At 30.6% G+C, this 20701-nt stretch overlaps 3 protein-coding genes across 3 annotated transcripts in view; all 3 read right to left on the reverse strand.

The window, feature by feature from the left end:
* The window catches only part of LOC105341985 (hemicentin-1-like), a 114129-nt gene that overhangs the window by 12546 nt on the left and 80882 nt on the right, over positions 1–20701 (reverse strand). The gene's annotated exons all lie outside the window — the stretch shown is intronic.
* LOC105327763 (uncharacterized) lies at positions 198–9089 on the reverse strand. The gene is made up of 6 exons (XM_066075589.1): positions 8955–9089; positions 6208–6220; positions 5597–5625; positions 1710–1913; positions 1277–1329; positions 198–1164 (listed from the first exon to the last, which is right to left on the reverse strand). The coding sequence occupies exons 1-6, from the start codon at positions 9082–9084 to the stop codon at positions 967–969; spliced, it is 627 nt and encodes a 208-aa protein (XP_065931661.1). The 5' UTR covers positions 9085–9089; the 3' UTR covers positions 198–966.
* Positions 9191–20701, reverse strand: part of LOC105322662 (carcinoembryonic antigen-related cell adhesion molecule 5-like) — a 57368-nt gene continuing 45857 nt past the window's right edge. Inside the window, exons 6-11 of the mRNA XM_066075583.1 lie at positions 12175–12456; positions 11785–12039; positions 11223–11483; positions 10320–10583; positions 9795–10082; positions 9191–9514 (exon numbers count right to left, since the gene is read on the reverse strand). Coding sequence (XP_065931655.1) covers positions 9216–9514; positions 9795–10082; positions 10320–10583; positions 11223–11483; positions 11785–12039; positions 12175–12456 — 1649 coding nt within the window. The 3' untranslated portion in view covers positions 9191–9215. The remainder of the gene's footprint in view (positions 9515–9794; positions 10083–10319; positions 10584–11222; positions 11484–11784; positions 12040–12174; positions 12457–20701) is intronic.

A 20701-nucleotide genomic window follows, 5' to 3' on the forward strand; every position in this document is an offset into this window, starting at 1 on the left:
TCATGTATTAATCTTTAAATAATAATATTGATAATAATATTAATAATAATAATAATAATAATGATAATAATAATAATAATTAACATAAAATATTAAATATGTCAAGGAAGAAAAAACTCAATCTCATACTGCAAGTAAACAACGCGGTTATCAACGTTGTTGTTTTTTTAGAACGGTAGTATAATATGCGAGAAACTATCTAAAAACATGATATTACAAACATCGTGACACGAAGGAATTGTTGACAAATAAAATTGGGAAGCATAAATAAACCACAAATTATTTGTCTTTGGTTTAAAGTCTCAGAACACAAGCAGTCCAACAGTAGAAATAATCTTTCCAAGTTCTAATACATTGTAAGTTGCTGAAGCTACAAGAATCTTTCTTGCAAATTCCGATTAGTAAATATTCATGTTCAATCTATTTGTGTTATTCGAGTTTTTTCGATAAACCTTACCCTAACCCTAATCGTTATTATATTCGAACGTCTGTTCATTTGACATATGGTCGTGTACTGACTCGTTGTCTTTATAGGAAAAAGTATTGCTGAATATTTCTCCATTCAGGAGTATCATATGCAGGCTATGTTTGTGATGGATGTAAATAACTTCATGGATCAATTCTGAACATTAATACTTGAAACCTGTCTAAACCAACCGTCTGTCCGGTCAAACCAAAAACTGGTTAAAATGAGTTGTGATTTGTAAACCTTTACATTTTGGTTAAATACATGACTGTACATTAAAAAGTGTGGATGTTTGAATAAGTGTACAAACACCCCATTTAGTTGTAAAAATAACAGAAAATACAAAAAGGTCAAGTTGGTTTTTGTAAATTGTTATATATCCGTTTGTTATATTTGTTTTAAGAAGTATACATGAACATTTATTTCCTATTTTCATTTTTTATATTTTCCAACTTTTATCGTTGTTCAGAGGATGCATAACAATTTGGAAAATCAGGTTTTCATGTTTTTTCTTTCTCCTTTTCATTCTGGGATTGTTCATTGTCCGTGTCAGGGGGAGGATCGGCTCGCCTAGTGAAATCGATGTCAACGTACTGAGTCCTGTCGTCTGCTCCATGGATGACGAATGCTTCCGTCGACGTAGACGGCGTGTCTTTCATGTCCAAATCAACGTATATAAGGCCATCTTTGTTCACAGTCTGAAACAAAGTTTCAGATAAGTATCTAATTTATAATTTTTTAAAAATTTGTTTTGAACATATGTTCCATTGCATCGAAGAAAATAATCACGTATTGTAAAATCATACATACTGGTCGCTCATCCTTCTTGACTTTTGACGGTTTTGCAGCAATTGCTGGTTTTTCTAAAAAAAAATTTTTAACAAAATGATTGTGATGAGTGTAATTAGAAATTCATGGCTGTGCAAATTTTTTTTCAACATATAATGTTGAATACAACTAAACTGTTTTTGACAGAATTTTGTCATTTTTATATTCTATACAATTTATGTAACAAAAAAACATATTGGTTTTTGTCATATAGTAATATTTTTTATGTTTACAAATTGAAACAAAATTTCAACAGTAAAATCAAACAACCATGTTCTTTATTCCCTCAAAAATGTTTTTTACAACTTTCAATAAATTGTTCAATTAGTATTATTAGAATCTCGTTAGAGACGATGAAGTTACCTTTGTTTAATTATAAAAGAAATATTGATAGAAATATGTTTGTAAATTATACTTTTCTTTTGATCAGCTTTACAGACATCTGTGTAGACTGGTTGATCGTCTCTGTCGTCTGTTTTAGGTTTCTTTTCCACCACTGCATATACGTCACTTCCGTTCTGCGTTGTGTCTACAGGTGTGTCTACAGGTGCTTGTACTTGTTCCTTTGCATCGTCGGCGGTGATGTACAATATGTTTTCGACTATTTCTGATGCGTTATCTATAATCGACAATAAATCTAAGTATCAAAAGAGATAATATTTCATTTTTGTTTGGACTGGTATATGTAAAACCGTTGCATGTATCATATTAAAAGATACCATGTTGTTTAAATAGTATTTTACTTAAATAACAGATAGCTGTTTGAATACAGTCAATACATGATAAAACTCAAAACAAGTTAAAAACGTGAATTCTAATTAAAACATGACTTATAGAATGTATTTTAATTTATTTTAATATGATATGATTATTTGACAGAGAATTATATCAGTTTGAGCTTATACTGTGCAAATTTTTTAAAGATATTTGATTTTTTTTTTTACAGAATTGGATGTGAAATAATTCAACCATTGGCATTTTCTTTTTTAAAACATTATTTACTTAAGATTTTCGTAATTTTAACTATAAACGCTTAAAAAACCCATGACATTTTTAATCGATACATGCATGTGGTTTTTATGAAATTTCACACTGTTAATAAATAAAATTCAGACCAATTTCAAGTTTTATCATAAATGTACATAGAAACATGCAGGTGATATAAAATTTGACTAAACAAGAGGCCCATGGGCCACATCGCTCACCTGAGGAACAATAGGTATGATAAAATCAGCTTAATGGAGTCATAATACAAACTATCTGGACAATGTACAATAATACATGTAGATCCTGTATAAATAAAATCCATTTTCCCCTGGATATTCTTATGTTTATAATCATTAGTCCCTTTTCTAACAAGATGATTTTATAGTCAAATCATATGTTGAGTATTGCAGTTCTCAAAATGATCCTTAACAATAGTTTATATATTAGATATAAACGTACATCAAACTCTGAACCTTCTCGGGAGGCCAAAGAATCGTCCTGGGGCCAAATTCTTAACAATTATAAAGAAACATCTGGCTGATAAGTTTCTGAGAAGATTTTTAAAGATTTACCCTATATATTCCTTTGTTAAACTTTGACCCCCCATTGTGGCCCCACCCTACCCCTGGGGATCATGATTTTCACATCTATGAATCTACACTACCTGAGGATGCTTTCACACAAGTTTCAGCTTTCCTGGCTGATTAGTTTCTGAGAAGAAGATTTTAAAAGATTTACACTGTTTATTCCTATGTAAAACATCGACCTCCCATTGTGGCCCAAACCTACCCCCAGGGTCATGATTTTCACAAATTTGAATCTACACTACCTGAGGATGCTTCCACACAAGTTTCAGCTTTCCTGGCTAATTAGTTTCTGAGAAGAAGATTTTTAAAGATTTACTCTATATAATCATATGTTAATCTTCGACCCCCCATTGTGGCCCCATTCTACCCCCAGGGGTTATTATTTTCACAACTGTGAATCAACACTACCTGAGGATGCTTCCGAAGAAGATTCAGCTTTCCTTGCTGATTAGTTTCTGAGAAGAAGATTTTTAAAGATTTACTCTATATATTTCTATTTTAAACTTCGATCCCCCATTGTGGCCCCACCCTATCCCTGGGGGTCATGATTTTTACAACTATGAATCTACACTACCTGAGGATGCCTTCACACAAGTTTCAGCTTTCCTGGCTGATTAGTTTCTGAGAAGAAGATTTTTAAAGATTTACTCTATATATTCCTATATTAAACTTCGATCCCCCATTGTGGCCCCACCGTACCCCGGGGGTCATGATTTTCACAACTTTGAATCTACACTACCTGTGGATACTTCCACACAGGTGTCAGCTTTCCTGGCTGATTAGTTTCTGAGGAGAAGATTTTTAAAGATTTACTCTATATATTCATTTGTTAAACTTCGACCCCCCATTGTGGCCCCACCCTCAGGTGAGCTAAAAAGGTTAAGGTTACAATACAATAAATTGTTAAAGTTGGTTTCTGGAAGAACAGGCTTTGAAAATTTTCTTAATAAATATTGACAAATTTTTTAATTTTTTAAGCTTTAGTTTTTAAGATATGTGTACAAACATAGAATTGTGGGCAAATCTCTGTATCTTGCTTATAATTCGAAGCTTAACACTCAAATATGGTTAGTAAATAGAAATTGTAAACAATTAAACACAAGAAACATGCACTACATGTATAACAAATAAAGAACACAATTTATTTTTTCGAAATGAATCATATATATACATGTATATACCTACATATTTCCGTCAGCGATATCAAACCCTATTTAAACTGAATAAACTCGAGAAAATGCCGAGCATCTCAACAAAACCTATTGCATTAATCTACATGTACCATTACGCAAAAGATAATGCCGAATTACCGATAGAATGAATTGTATTTCAGTACCCCTACATCCGATTTTGCTTAATTTGCGCAGGTAAACAGTTAACTGTTTGATTTACCGAAGATTTGATACGTAAAAATCACGAAATACAGACGATAGTTTCCAGGTTACAAAGCATAATGAAAACGAAACGAAAATCAGAACAAGCTAACACCATCGTCATGTGTGAAAACTATCAACGCATTGAAATATTTAGCCTCAATTTACTTCACAAAATCGGCACCAATATATTTTGTATGTTTCAAAATTTCCCTTCATACGCGAACTGTTGCACAACAAGCAAATTCATAAACAAAGAACCTCGTTTTAGAAGTATGGAATCATTTTACCGTATGCCGAACCCGAAGCTATTAAACTGATTGAAACACGCCTTTCCTTTATTATTATTTTCGTAATAACTCAGATTTGAAACAGAATTACCACTTAATTTTTGCAATTCATATTTTCCTTCCCATAAGGATAATTTATGCTAAACTAGGTTGAATTTGCCTCGGTAGTTCTTGAGAAGAAGATTTTTAAAAATGCACCCCCCTTTTTCTACAGTTTCAAGGTTTTCTCCGCTTTGAATACAGATCAAACTTTTATTTCTGCAATTTATATTCGCCCTCTCATAAGGATGCTTTGTGCCAAATTTGGTTGAAATTGGATAAGCGGTTTTAGAGAAGAAGTTCAAAATGTAAAAAGTTTACAGACGGACAGACGGACAGACGGACGGACAGACGGACGACGGACAAAATGTGATCAGAATAGCTCACTTGAGCTTTCAGCTCAGGTGAGCTAAAAACCGAATTTGAATCAAACAGACAGAAACAAAACAAACATTAAGCTATCTTTATCTCATAGTCTGTTATTTGAATGTGTCTAAGCTAGCTTCCAATCTTTTTAATTTGTACAGATTTTTTCATTTCTTGGAGATCACCTGGGGGCTTATAAGTCATAATGAAATACGATTAAAATATATTTGAAATCAAGCTTTTACTCTACGTCGGATATATAGGTGTGTTACATATTGTAGTCTGAAAGACTGTTTATTTATACAGGAAATTTAGATACTATCATTACAAATTCTATGTATGCACTATGAAAAACGGATTTATCTTGATCATGACTTTGTTTGCATTGATGATACTAATTACCTTCAAATCATCGATGGAAAAAACGAAAAATCACAAAAGATCGGAAAACACAATTTGCTTCAAGAAAGTCATGAATATTAAAAAGGTAACAAGTGGTTCCATATTGCGAGTCAACTTTGAATTTTAAAGAAACTGTTAAACAATTTTGGCTATTGACAATAGAAACCTAGTATGTAATGTTCGAAATAACAAGTAATTCGCCCTTGTTACTCCTTAACTGATTTAAACAAATAAAAAAAAAACAACAACAAAATTTACCCTCTTCGTTGGAATTGTTGCCTTGTTTTCTGAAATAAATTAATGTACATATAATCGTATCTGTTAATTCTGGCCTATATATTTGTTTATCATCTCTTGTTATGCAATGTTATTGATGAAGCACTTCATGTGATTGCCGTATATATTTCTGTAGACGGCGATTGAAGCAAACGCGAAGACAACTTCTAGGTCCTTTTTTCTTTCACATTCTATTTCTTTTTCAATATATTAGATAGGAAATGATTCTTATTCTAATTAGTTTTCATGTATTTATCTGCTTTACTTCTGAGGAGTAAGAGTAAATATCTTAGTTATTTCAAGCAGTCCTAGAAGGATGCAGTTAGCGCTTATGAATGTTTTTGATTCGTAAACTTCACATTCACATTTTTCGTTTAAAACTGTTCTCCTTTCGGTTATGGGGACTGCTTCAATTTCATTTGTCAGCTACTTAAACAAATCACTTATAGTTTATATAATTCATACCATCTCGATCTATTTCGTTTCTTACAATTTAACGTTTACTTGTTATTTTGTTTGAAAAAAAATAGCATTTCACAAATCAATTTTTTAAAATAATAGAAGCTAAAATTTTTACATTAATAGTCACTTACCTTAAACTGTTATCTAACCAAAAAAAAAATGTAAAAGTGTTAGAAAGTATAAAACGTATTGTTTTGCGTACAGTTAACATCTCATTGAAATCATTATAAAATGTCTCGTTCACAGCAACTATTTCTATTTGTGTTGTTATAAATACTTTTTAAAATATTTTTTAACATAAGATTGCAGAATGATTTCTTTTATTCTATGGCCTCTTCTAAAACTCTCAAAAATCTAGTAAGGAGAGACAGTGTTTGTGATTTTTTTTGACAAAATTTGTGATTTATTCCCTGGAGCAGCTTTTGATATATCATCAGAAAGAGAGTGAATAAAGGAATTGTACATTGTCTGTTAGTCTTAGTTCTTGTGTACAAAAGCAATGTGGACAAAATTAAGAAAATATAAGTACTAAAGGTCATAAATCTTTGATATATCATTAGCGCCGTAATAAGACAAATCCTATTTATTTTCAGAATTCTCTGTGAGTTTTTGGAGATCACTGATGATATTAAATAATTATAACTTATAACTCAAATGTTTAGTGCAAGTTGAAATACAACACAATGACTGACCAAGTAAAGTCATATTCTGTTCGTTAACATTATATCATTTTTTGTGGGATCGATGTATTTTCTAGTAAGTGTATGAATTTCTGAAATGCGAATTTTTACTTATTACGTGGTCATTTGGGTTCATATTTATTTCATGATGTCTGATATTGAGGAGCATTTTACAGAGTAAATCGGAAAGGTATTTTATGTTTGATACTAATTTTGTTCGATGTTTTAAACACAGAGGACGGGTGTTAAATTTTTTTCTTTTTTGTAATAAATTCATGTACTATAATATAAACAAGGTTCGTCACCGTCGCTATTTCATTTTTTTTTTAGACCGGCTCATTTACTTATAAGTGTATACTTGTGCATTATTTATATCATCGATATAATAAAAGTAAACTTAATTCGGAACGATTTTTCAAAAAAGTTGAATAACTGAATTGTTAATTAAAAAAGATGACACACAAGTATACAAAAAAAAGAAAGAAATAAGTGATAAACCCACCAAAAGCCAACCCCCCCCCCCCAACTATTTGCTATTAATTTTTTTTGTATAGTTTAATTAAATTGACATGCGTTCGTTAATTTTGTGATATTCAAAGAATAAAGAATAAACACATTTATATTCTAAAGAAGTGGTTGGGTTTAGCATGGGTACAATTAAATATGTCACTACCGGATACACATACAATGTGTCGCCAAAAAAACTATAACTTTTAGTCATTATTACAAAATGGTCCATAACAAGTTGACTACATATTACAAAAAAAAAATTCAGTTCATACTTAAAAAAACCAATGAAATAATTTGTACAAGTGAATTTGAAAAGTCCCTTTGATTAGCTGTCAAATTCATTTAACATTGTATAAAATTGAAATATCAGATGAAAATTGCCGATGTCTGATGTACATTTTTTCCCAAATATAAGACAGTGCCATGAATTGGCACCAAACTTGTGTCTGATGTATTCTGACCCATAATTATGATTTGAATTTTCTCTTTTGTTTAAACGTAGATTGATGATTTTGATATTCAAGATCCCTCATGAATTTTAAGATGTATAAAACAGACGTACATATAAAGTAAAACAACTGTATTACTAGTACTGGACACACAATTTTAATATATTCAAAGTTAATAAATAAGAAAGGGGAGTGGAAGCGTATAATCATGTGTGCGAAAATTCTATACTATAAATAGTTTCCCATAGGGGAAATTGGACCCTGGGTAATTCTTCCTAAGGGGGTGGGGGACTCTATACCAGACCCATCTTTCCGAGGGGGGGGGGGGGGGCTAACCCTCGCCCGTTTTTCCGGTGGGAAAGTCTACAGTCTACACAGGAGGAAAGTGTATACTATATGTACAACACCGGTCTAATAAACTGAAGACGGAATGGGTGTATTCTTTTCACCCGAGTAAATTACTCATATCTGTTATATAATAATACTTTTTACATTTAATAGTAATAATTTTTATCTTATTATATAAGATACCCCGGTATTTATACACACAGTTTTATATTTTCAAGTGTCTTTGTGATAACACTACGAATCGATTCTGTAACGTTTACAGTCATCGTGTTGCAAGACAGGGCTTGCATAACTAATTATACAAAATGACTATTACGTAAAAATGTCATTAATTAAACAATTAATTCAACAATACCTAAAATTATACAAAAATTAGTAATACAGAATCATTCTTTGAATATTATGAGGTGATCAAATACGGTCGGGTGTGATCAGATGGAATCACCTGAGCTCTTTTTATCACCTAGCATAACTTTTTTCGGAGTGAATAAAACTTAGCTTAATCATCGCAAATGCACATGGAGGCCTATTTGTGAGTTAGTGTATTAGTATGTTTAAGTTTTACACAAAATGAATACCTTAGTACGAGTTTACAAAACAGTACCATTTATAAATAAAATTTTATATACAACACTTTAATTTTTCATAAAATATTTGCTATTTGCAAGGAGTTTCTTTGTTTGGCGATGATCTTGTTGACATTGCTATTGTTTAGGGTTTGTTCTTTGGATACATGTTCTAGAATAAAAATGTAATTTAGCCTATTAAACTTTGCTCCAAGGAAATAAAAAAGCCTTGACTCTTTAAGATGATTTATATTTAACATTGTCTAACATTTTTACATATGTATTGTAAAATGTCTCACATTACGATAAGAAAGTTATAACGTACCTTGATTGTTTGATTCACGTCTCCGCTTGAGTTTGATTAATACTACCAGAGCTGCAAAGACTATCAACAGCAGCAATACTAAAACACCAATACCAACTAAAGCATTTCGGTTATTAAGGAAACTGGCCATTTCATCAGAATCTATAATATAAACTTATGTTAATCACTCAATCTTCCGCAACAGTTTTATATAAATTATATGTTAATGCGCAAAATAAAATATGAAACGTCTGAAATAAATTGCTAAATATTTTAGTAGCATTACTTACTTTGCCGGGTACAGTTAACAGTTGTATCTGATGCAGCAACACCGAATGAATTTTTTGCCCGTATTCGGAATGAGTACGGAGTATTTGGTCGTATATCATGAATCTGTGCTGACATAAACTTGTTATCTACAGAAACCACTGACTGTGGATGATGAGTTAGCCAATATGACGAATTATCCGAATATTCTATCATAAAGTCCTGTGTTGCACCCCCATCAAATCCGGGTCTCCATAAAATAATGGCCGAGTGAGGACAGTCAACATTAAGGTCGGTAGGTCTTTGGGGTGGACCTACGAATGTAAAAATGAGCTGAAATATCATTTATAAACGTTTTTTAATTATTTTGGGAACACGTTTTAATTTTAGTCGTATATTCTGTTTAGTGATTTTGGCAAAGAGGAGCTTCCGCTTAATCAAGTACATCGCTAAATTTCATATATATCTATAAATTCGAATAGGTACATTAAAATGCACTAAATACATGTATAATGAATATAATATTTCACAGTATTGACATATTTATACTAAAACACATTTAGCAAATTTGTTCTTTGTAAAACGTTTATTTACCCCGTATATCAAATTCCTGCATAAAATGTCCGCGATTATTTTTCAATTCAAGTTCATATTTTCCAAAATTACTAAAATTCAATTTGCTGATGATGACCATGGTAGATTCTCCTCGGTTCTGTATTAGGGTTTTGTTTAACTCTTTGGGCTCCTTGTTGTTCAAATCAATAAATGTCCATGACACTTCTGCTTCTGGATTTGCCATGAAGTCAACAATGTAATAAAATGAATCCCCGACTTGAAACCCTTCCTCAGAAAGATTAGAATATCTCAAGATAATAGGTGAACCTAGAATAAACAGAACACTTGAACATTTTTTTTGGTTATTAATACAATATAAAATATCTACGTACAATTATTGGGATTATAAATTCGAATAATTTTATCATCAGAAGTAAAGACATTGTACTTTTTGTATAATAATAATGAAACTCATTATTTATCATATTCAATATATATATATATATATATATATATATATATATATATATATATATATATATATATATATATATATATACGTACATTCCACATTAGCTATGAAAGTAAAACTATCTAATCCAGCATCATTCACGGCCTCTACTTTATACTCCCCATGATCCAGACAAGACGTTATTGATACTTTGAATGAACGTTGTCCAGTCACCTGTGGTAGGAATGTCAAGGATTTTGTTTTGTGGAATATCGTTACATTAGACGAAGGAAAACTGTCAACACTGAAGGTTAAATCCAACAGAGATGGTGCAGTTAAGATTGTTCGATTTACAAAAGATGTAATCATTGGTTTATCTGAAAACACCAAAGTACATTTAGATTTAATTGTGAAATTTATTGAAAATTTTTACTAAAATTTTATTTAAACATTGACAATATAGTGATGTCTGTATGGCTAGTTTCACCTCAAAATATTAAGGAAAGCTGGCACAAAATATCTAAAAGGCAAAACAAACTTTGAAAATCATTGTCCAAATAGTTGTATTATAGAAAGGAAAGAAAATCGAAAGATAATGCAATTATAACCTAAAAAATCATAATACTATGCACTGTTGATATGGTCAATTGTCACACCCTATTATTCAATAAGGTGTATTGTTGTGTTAAACTAGTAGAATATATACATTGCAGAAAAATACATAGCCTGCATATTTTTCTACGACAATCGCATCAACTATATTGTCCTAATATATCTTTATTAAGCAACATATTATACCCAAGAAACATTTTCAAATTTGGTATGTCATGCTGTCATGTAGTTGATGGTATTTCTACTTTAATTCAGATTAGTTCTACACGTCAATTTGTTGTTCATTGCTATATTAGCATTGATTTTCTTAAGAACGATAAAGCAAATACACTCGATGAATATCAATAAATTCAAAACACAAAACAATTTAAAGAAAATAATGGTTAATTGTAACTGCTACTCACATTTTATGTTAATATCTACAAAATTTGATGAATGCATGTGTGTATCCACCAAAGCATTTGTAGCTGAACAAGTGTATCGACCAGACATGTTCCTATATACAAGCCTACTTGTGTATGCGTTATTCATCAACTTTTCGTTTTGGTAAAACATGTACGAGCACCCCGGATTACAATCAGCATTGCAGGTAATAGTTATGTAATCCTGTCCCTCTATAAGGTGGTCATACCAGCTGTATTGTATTGTAACATTCTCTGGAGCATCTATTAAAAAAGAAATATTAAACGCACTTTTGATTTTAATACTAATTTAAACATATGTTATTGATTGTTCAAGAGGATTGGGCAACAGACTAAGCCTATATCAACCCTCTCCGAAGGTTTCAAATAGTTAATAATCTAAAAGCAAGTCATTGAAAAAAAGAGTTGCTTATATATTAATTATATATATTCTAATTAATATAAATATTGCTCCATAAATGTTAATGAATATTATCAATGATTGTTTGCATTTGTTACATGTATATTTGTAAAAAAAGAAGGATAATTTTTAATCATGACTTACATTGCACAATTACTGTGTAGTATTCAGACTCAGTAGCTCCAAAGTAGTCAGTAACTCGACACCGATAATTCCCGCTGTCGTCTTTAGATAGATAATGAAACTTCAGAATCTTTGTTCCCTGGTCCCCCCATCTACCATTATAATACCAACTGTAAGACTGGCATACAGGGTTACAGCTTGCGGAACAAAGAAGTTGAAAGGGTTTGTTTTCTATCGCTGATGAATTCGGAATTATTGTCACATTATCCGGTCCATCTAAAATCAACAGGAAGATGATTGTTTAATAAAAATAGGATTGATACACAGTACATGTATAAAATATCAAAATGTTATATAAAGAAACTTAGTTTAGATTTTTTTTCAAAACCTTTATACTCAATATATCCATACTTTTTACTTCGACATTTATCCATCTACTGTAATTGTAAGCGTAAGGCTCGATATTATTTGTTGCATAACAATTAAATCTGGAAGTTCCTCCATAGTTGTAAGTTTTCGAAGCAAACAATCTGTTTCCTTTTGTGTATCGCTGTCGATCTCTTTCTCTGTACCAGCTGTAGTTGCACTTTGGTTGACAGTCAGCCTCACAGGTGATGTCGTGTAAGGGATGTCCGTCTCGTTTTGTATAAAACGTGTCGTGACCTGGAGCAATTGTGACAATTCCTGGTGGGTCTGAAAAAATTCATTCATGCTTTATCCCAAAATACACAAAATTCGAGGAAAACCTAGCAAAGTTTTGATTGCTTTGACAAACGGATTTACTTCTTTGAATATATATATATATATATATATATATATATATATATATATATATATATATATATATATATATAGCACTGAATAAAATCAACAATACTAGGCATCTTTAAAGTGTCGGATCTAATATATAGATACTAAGCCAGTAAACTGAATATATAAAGCACTACAAATGGCTAACGACACTAACAATAGAAATTGTCAAATTTTCGGGACAACCAGTCCCTTCTTCAGGACAAAAAAATAAGAAACTATAGAAAAAGAACAGCTACATTATAAACATCTTTCGTTCACATTCTTAAAGAAGGTGTTGATACTGCTGCCGATCGCTCTAAAGTAAACAATCGATATATATATATATATATATATATATATATATATATATATATATATATATATATATATATATATATATATATATATATATATATATATATATATGGCAATAAACCAGCAGTTTAAAAAAACCCGAGACATTACAATTTTTGCAACAATCTACGGAAGTGTATTAAATTAGGACTACATTGATAGTTTATATTTTGTGTTTTGCACATTTCAAAATATACAAATTTTAAGATTAATATGTAAAACAGATAAAACTGTAATTTTTATAGATTATATTAAAAATAAAAAGTCATATATATAATCTGTAAACAGATATAAATTTACACATTAAGTAAAAAATGCAGAGGCCTGCAAACTAGGTCTTTTATTAAAAAAGTAAAAGGTGAAAACTCTTTGAAAAAACGGTACACTTGTGAATTTTTTTTTTAATGAACATAGAGAATTTTTTTCCATGGGTTCATTAAACGTGAATTTTGTACTTCAGTTTCTTACTTTCTATTTACTTTCAGTGAAGTAAAATATAAAGTAGTGAAAGTCAGAACTGGCTATCCCAAAAAGTTATTTTAAAGATATTTTAATGTTTGTGCTGATATATATATATATATATATATATATATATATATATATATATATAGTAACTTTTTGTAAGTAAAATACATAAATTCCTACTGGTTACTAAAGTAAATTCTGATGCAACTTCATATAACCGTAGGGTTTGCAATTATTTTTTATAACGAACATTTGAAACACTCAAAGGTTTGTAAAAATGTATGATTCAAATTCATATAAAATTAAACAGTATGATTGTCGACGTCAAAAGCACGTTATTAATATAAATATAAAGAATGAAATTAATTAGGGTTTGACAGAAATGAAAATTGATAATGATTGTACAGGATGTAATCATATTTTATCTTTGGCCTTACGATATAACCTTCAACTTTTAAGTTTGAGCACAAGTGATGACAATGTCTAATTTACAAGTCTTAATCATACAAAACACAATAGGTACCAAAATTTAATTACTTAATTACAAAACGATTCAATCAAGACATTCAAATATAACCTTTGAAATACTCCAAAAATGTAGAAACTTTATTTTTATCTCTCATAAGTAAGAATTTGTCTTTTATATTATAAACAGTAAAGAGGTATACATGTAGCGCTTTTTATTATTTCGTCTACACCTATGTTTGAACGGAAAGTACCTGTTACTAAAACTGAATAAAGGAACCTGTCAAAATATGATTTTTGAAACCTAAGTACCGATTTCATAATGGTGTCCGTAACCACTGATTTGTCAGATATTCAGGAAACCTGCATTGAGAAATGAATATATAGAACTCTGTCTGTAAAGTCAGTTTATACTCTATATATATATATATATATATATATAAATAAGATAACTTTCAGCAAAAAATGAATGTATGCGTAAAAAAACGTATAGTGTTAACGTTATTGAAAAAATATGTTTATATTGGGTTTGCTTATACTCGAAATTAAGCAAGAGGATTTGAAAAGAATAATCAGCAGAAAATATACATTTAATTTAACCTCTTTATTCTGATCACGTTCAAAAAGTGAAAAAAAACCTACTTGGTGGAATCAATCCAACGACCGCAAAATCAAAACGACCTACGCGTTACCACTAGGTCACCGATATAAAACTTTTCGTTATAATTATGTGGTTATGTAAATGATTGTATCAGAAACTCACTTATTGAAATATTTATCTTATTTTCAATACGAAGACCACGTTAAACCAAACCTAATTCAATGTAAATGCGTAAAATAACCGTAGAGCATTTTTTTCATTTCAATCGGATTTCTTTGGTTTAAAAAGGTTCAAATAGTCAAATATTTAAATTTTTATTGCATATTATTTTCTTAAATATCCTTAACAAAACCTTAAGCAATTACTGATGTTGTGTCAGATAATCAAGACTTTTTAAACCTGATATTGTGTAAATTGCAGTTTCTTTGCATATATCTTTTATCTTAATAATATTGAAAATGTTTGATATTAGCAAAGGAGCTATAATGTAGGCAAAATTGTATGCTAACAATTTTTTAATAAAAGAATCAACACTGTGTCCGATAATTATGCCAGTGTTAAAGGTAAAAGGTATTGTTCGTCATATTTCTCTTTCATTGCCGCAAGCCCTTAGAGATTATACCTCAAAAAGAGCCGCAGACCTCTGAACAGTTCAAAATATTTCACTGTAGAAGTCTAAATTGTGTAAACGTACATCCTGCACCGCAGTGTTACCAGGTCTTTGTGAAATTATCAATTTGTCACTATTTTTACAAACCAGGAGAAAACTAACATCAAATTAACATGTTAAATACACTTTTTACAGACAGAAAATGTACATAAAACAAAAAATAAATGCACAAAATCTAAGACTATGAATACTACACATCTGCGATGAGTTTTAGGTTTTTAAGCAACCGTGTGTAATGAAATCGAAGGGTTTATTTATAATGTGTGATAGTGCCTATGTATAAGTATTGTTCAGCTTTAGAGTGCAGTTTTTCATTTGCTTACGATGCAACATAAAACGTTCAATCTTCAAGATTTTGAATTTAAAAAATGGTCATAAGTACCGGTAAGACTTAAGCACAATCTAATGAACTGCCTAAGTCCCAATTTGCTTGTCTTAATGATTAATCTGTAACATAAAGCAAACGTGGAAGCAAGGTCTTAGCTTTTTCTCTTATGATAAAAGGTGGACGAAAATGGTCCACCACTGTGGCTCTACCTACCCTCTGAGATCATGATTTTAACAAAAAAATCAATCTTTTTTACTTTTTTTTTTATCAAAACGGTTTTGAGAACATTTTAAAAAATGGTCAACAAATTTACAATAATTCTTAATTATCTCTTTATCTCGGGATCTCAGCTGCAAAGAATCTTTTTAATCTAAGAAATCTTATTTGTCCTTCAAACTTACTTTATAAATGAAATGAAATTAAATGAAATGTTTAGATGGTATCCTTGTATTTAACAACGTTTATTGCAAATTTGTCCATGATAGATGTAATGGAATAAATATACAAGGTGAGATAAAACAATAGGCACATGGGCCACATCGTCAGTTCCTTGTAATATTCTCTTTCATAGCATATGCTAATTTTATTTAAAACTTTGAACCCCTTTCTGGGCCCCCAGTATTGGTCCAGATTTTATGGTTGGCTTAAACAAGTAAGAATCTACACTATTTGAGGATTCTTGTATAGTAATCTCACAAACTTTAGCGTTGTAGTTTTCGAGAGAAGATTTTTAAACATTTTTCATATTTAATTCTATGTTAAAGTTTGAACCCCTCCTGGGGCCCCAGTATTAATCCGGTCGTCACAGCTTTATTAACATAGAATCTACATTATTTCAGGAAGCTTGCATAGTAATCTAACAAATTGAAGCATTGTAGTTCTTTAGAAGATCATTTCATTTTTAAACATTTTTCTTAAACATTTTCCTTAATGTATATGTTAACCTGTAAACCCATTCTGGGGCCCCAGTATTACATCGAGGGTCACGGGTTTTGTAATTTATAATCTACACTTTTTGAGAATGCTTATGTAGTAAACCGACGTATTTTTCCATATATATATATATATATATATATATATATATATATATATATATATATATATATATATATATATATATATATATATATACTTCTAAGTTAAACCTTGCACCCCTCTTGGGGCCCCAGTATTAGTCCGGGGGTCAGAATTTTGAAAAAAGTTAAATGTACATTATCCAAGTTATCTAAAAAAAATTGTAGCATTGTAGATCTCGAGAAGAAATTTTTAAAACATTTTTCTTTACATACTTCCAAAACTTTGAAACCCTCCTTGGGTCCCAGTAATAGTCAGGGTTCAAAGCTTTAACAATGTGGTATCTTCACTGTCTGAGAATATTAGTCCAGAGGTCACGATTTTACGAATTTAGAATCTACAATAGCCAAGGATATAATCCCACAATTAATCCCAGTAGTAGGTCTGGGGGTTACGGCTTCCACAATTTCGAATCTTCATAATTTGAGGATACTTGCATGGTAATCTTAAAAACTTGAGCATTGTAGTTCTTGAGAAGAATAATTTAAACAATTTTCTTATATACTTCTATGCATAACTTTGTACCCTTTCTAATGCCCTAGTGTTGGTCCGGGGTCACAGCTTTTACAACTTAGAATCTACATTATTTGAAGATCCTTGCATAGTAATCTCACAAACTATACATTGTAGAAGAAAAAGATTCCAATATATTTCCATCTTAACCTTTGAACCCTGTCTTGGTACCCGGTATTAGTCCGGGGCTGGCGGTTATACCAATATAGAATTTACATTTTCCAAAGATGCATGTATAATAATATTCCAAACTGTTGCAGTTTAATTCTTTATAAGAAGATTTTTAAACATGAGAACAGGACGCTTATGACATTTTTTGCTCATTTTTAGATTTTTACATAATTGAATTAAACACATCTTTTAGTTCTCAAATCTAAAATTTTATGGCTATACGCTAATTCTAAGTAGAGTTTTTTTTTGCCCATTTACAGTGATGCTTTTTCAATAGGAAAATCATGACATCGTGTTTCACATACATGTACGCAACGTTAACGTCAACAATCATTACTGAGAATTAGTCGTTTAATAAACGTAAAATACAGCACTTTGTTATCAGTATCTTTTCACATTGGTGCATATAGTTGTATGCTTGCATCTATGCTATTCATTTATTTCAGAAACAAAGGTTTGTTGTTATTGGGTATTTTTTAATCATATATATTTCTACTGTCACTGCAGTTGTCTGCCAGTGAAAAGTGATTATTCAAAAAAAAAATGGCGGTTGTATAGTTTCATCTTATTTTTGGATATCAACGAGAAACTAGTTAGTGGCGTATTCTATGCGAACATATTTGATTTATATAAACACTGTCTTTTCCATATAAACAATCAATATCTAAAATATATTAGTAGCTTTTGTTCCATCAACATAAATTATGCGATTTTCGTTACATTATTAAATATGTCATATTTTAGAAATGAACTTTAAAAACAATATCAGAAGTAACGTATTATACAATTTTGTTTAATCATGATCCATTGTACAACTTATTGATGCAATAATAATAGCAGCACTGAACTATTCTTTTGAAGTTTTCAGTAACTAGACTTTAACCTGTATACTCACAGATAATCACAAAAAGAAAAAAGTAATTAATTCTACCACTGCTGGGAACATGCTTTTTACACCACTCTTTCTGTTCAAAAGATTTTTTCCATTAGACTTTATGCAGAATTTATGGAAAAGATCGCCCCGTCCCTGGATCAGATGATATTCACCCCCATCCAATATTGATAAATTTCACATAATTTAAAAAGGTATTTTTTTAGTGTATGTGGGATATTTTTACTTTCCGGTCGCTTCTCGAAACATTTTTTTCGAACTACTGTGATTGTTTTTCTCTAATTGTTAAGCCCCACCCCCTCTTTGCTTTTTTCGGGCGTGCCCACACCTGAAAAATCAAAGTACTGAGAGTACTGAAAGACGGGGTCTTGAAAGTTTGAATTTGTAATTGTCCTGGATTTCCTCGAATATGCTTTAAAAACTTATGAGTTTGAATTAGTTGCTACAATCTATGTTAATTCGGCTTTTTTGCAATAATTTGTCTGATACTTTGTCTAAATTTTACTCAATCCCAGCCTTTATAATTATAGAAAATAGACACAACGGTATATTATGTAAAATAAGACCCCAAGGAAAAATCTTAAAATTACTACTAACCGGGAAAATTAAACCACTATATCAAAGTAAATAATTTTAATTTTTAGATTTATTTAATTTTGTGATCCAAGGGAAAATCCACAAGTCGGACGGTATCCGTAATAAAAGTTTTATGAAAACCCCGAAAACTCTAAAACTGCTGAACAAACAAAGGGAACATTTGTATACCGATAAAAAACACAAGCACCTGACGTTAAAAAATATTTTTTTACAATAAGATTCCAAGAACTTTGACAATAAAAAGATTTGTCACGGTCGCCATTTTGATTTTTAAGACCGACTTATCTGACACGATTTCTTCATTTGCGATTCATGCAAAATTAATAGGTAAAAATAAATCCGTTCGCCAATTACTACTTTTTTGTGTAAACTCGGGCATCACCAACACGAATTACGACACAACCGTTCCTTTTATTAAAAATCATACTCCGAAAATCAGAGACATAAATAACAGAGATTGTCAACTCCGCCATTAGCGTGTAAATGTTACGGGACCAACCTTACTTTGAGAACTACAAGTGCAACAGCAATCTTGTATAAGTTATTTAATTTGAACCTGATAGTGAACATGAGCATGAACCTGTAAACATTTTAATCATGTTTTATTTATAAAATATTTACATAAACTCTTTATTTAGTTTTTAAATTACTTTTTTAAAACTTATTGACTTTTCACAAAGTAATGGATATGCATTACTTTGCTCATGTAATAGTAATGTAATGCATTACGTCAAGAAAATTAAGTAATGGTAATGGTAATTTAATGCCCTTATTCATGAAGTAATGGTAATGTAATGCATTATTTTACAATGTAATGCACGAAAGAATCACAATGATGTCAGACTCAACCTCCCATTTAAGATGATTTACCCTTTCCGTTTATTTAACGTATTGATTTACATTAATTTATTAATGTTTTAGTTAATTTTACCTACTATTTACGATCAATTCATTAATCTGTTAAAAGGAGGATGTAAATAGAAACAACAAAATACTTTTATTGATGATTCATGCGGGTGATGACGGTAGCGATCATCGCAGGAAAAATTACATAAGCCGCTAGGGCGTGTTATGTTAATTATATATATATTTTTTTTCAATGTTGCCACCTTCATATCGTGGATAAATCACCAGAGAAAGCATTTATTTATTTGATTTGGGCTTACTATACACACCCAGTTTTGCTGAACTCACTGACGCTGAAACCCTCACGATCCAGTTCTAAACATTAAATCGATCGGTCGAAAAAGATCTTGGGCAGAGATTAAAAAATATACGCGGAAAAAGTGAGATTTAGCGCATTTTCAACAAATTCCCATAGTGACTTCTAAAATTTTGATAACATTCAAGACTACATAGGAAATCGGGGTCGCTTATATTTTTTTTCATCTGAAAACAATTGATATAACAGTAAAACTTCATGCATAATACATGTATTTCATCAAAATATATAGGTTAGAAATAATTAGACCTTCGTTAAGAATAAAAACAAGGAATTGTGTTTTTTAAGGGCATATCAGATTCATTTTGTACATGTAAATGCAGCGTTTAACTTAATATTAAGAGTGAGTGAGGAAACACAAGCACTTGTTATCTAAATTTCTGAGAAATTAAACAATACAAGTATTTACCGAATCGGTGAGATGTGTGCAGAGCTGCAGACTTTCATCTGTCTTATCTTTAAATACAATGTAGATTTTTACTGTGTTCTTACAGCTTGTTTAACCAGAAATGTTTCTAGTAACAGCATTTTTAGTAATTTATCAGAAAAGGTTTTAGGAAAATAGGTTAACAGTTAAAAAAAATACCGGCAACGGTACTTGCTGAATTAAGACGATTCAAGCACATGTATTTGTTAGGTTCATTTTTTTGCTTTCTTAATCCACGCACTATTAGCTTCAGATTCCTACATATATTTAAACGAGAGGAATTAATATCCGCGTAAAATCGCGAGAAGCGCATCCCGCGAATTTTAAAATCTCGCTTTCATTTTTGGACATATGTAACCTACGTTAA

This window comes from Magallana gigas, chromosome 2 (genome assembly GCF_963853765.1).
Source record: "Magallana gigas chromosome 2, xbMagGiga1.1, whole genome shotgun sequence".
NCBI classification, from domain to species: Eukaryota; Metazoa; Mollusca; class Bivalvia; order Ostreida; family Ostreidae; genus Magallana; species Magallana gigas.

Excerpts from the sequence above, each read along its gene's own strand:
- LOC105327763 (XM_066075589.1), bottom strand. The coding sequence starts at position 9,084 with ATGGCCAGTTTCCTTAATAACCGAAATGCTTTAGTTGGTATTGGTGTT. Across the intron at positions 1,914-5,596 it reads CAACAATTCCAACGAAGAGG|ATAACGCATCAGAAATAGTC; the intron begins GTAAATTTTGTT and ends TGTCGATTATAG. Across the intron at positions 1,330-1,709 it reads TAAAGCTGATCAAAAGAAAA|AAAAACCAGCAATTGCTGCA; the intron begins GTATAATTTACA and ends ATTTTTTTTTAG.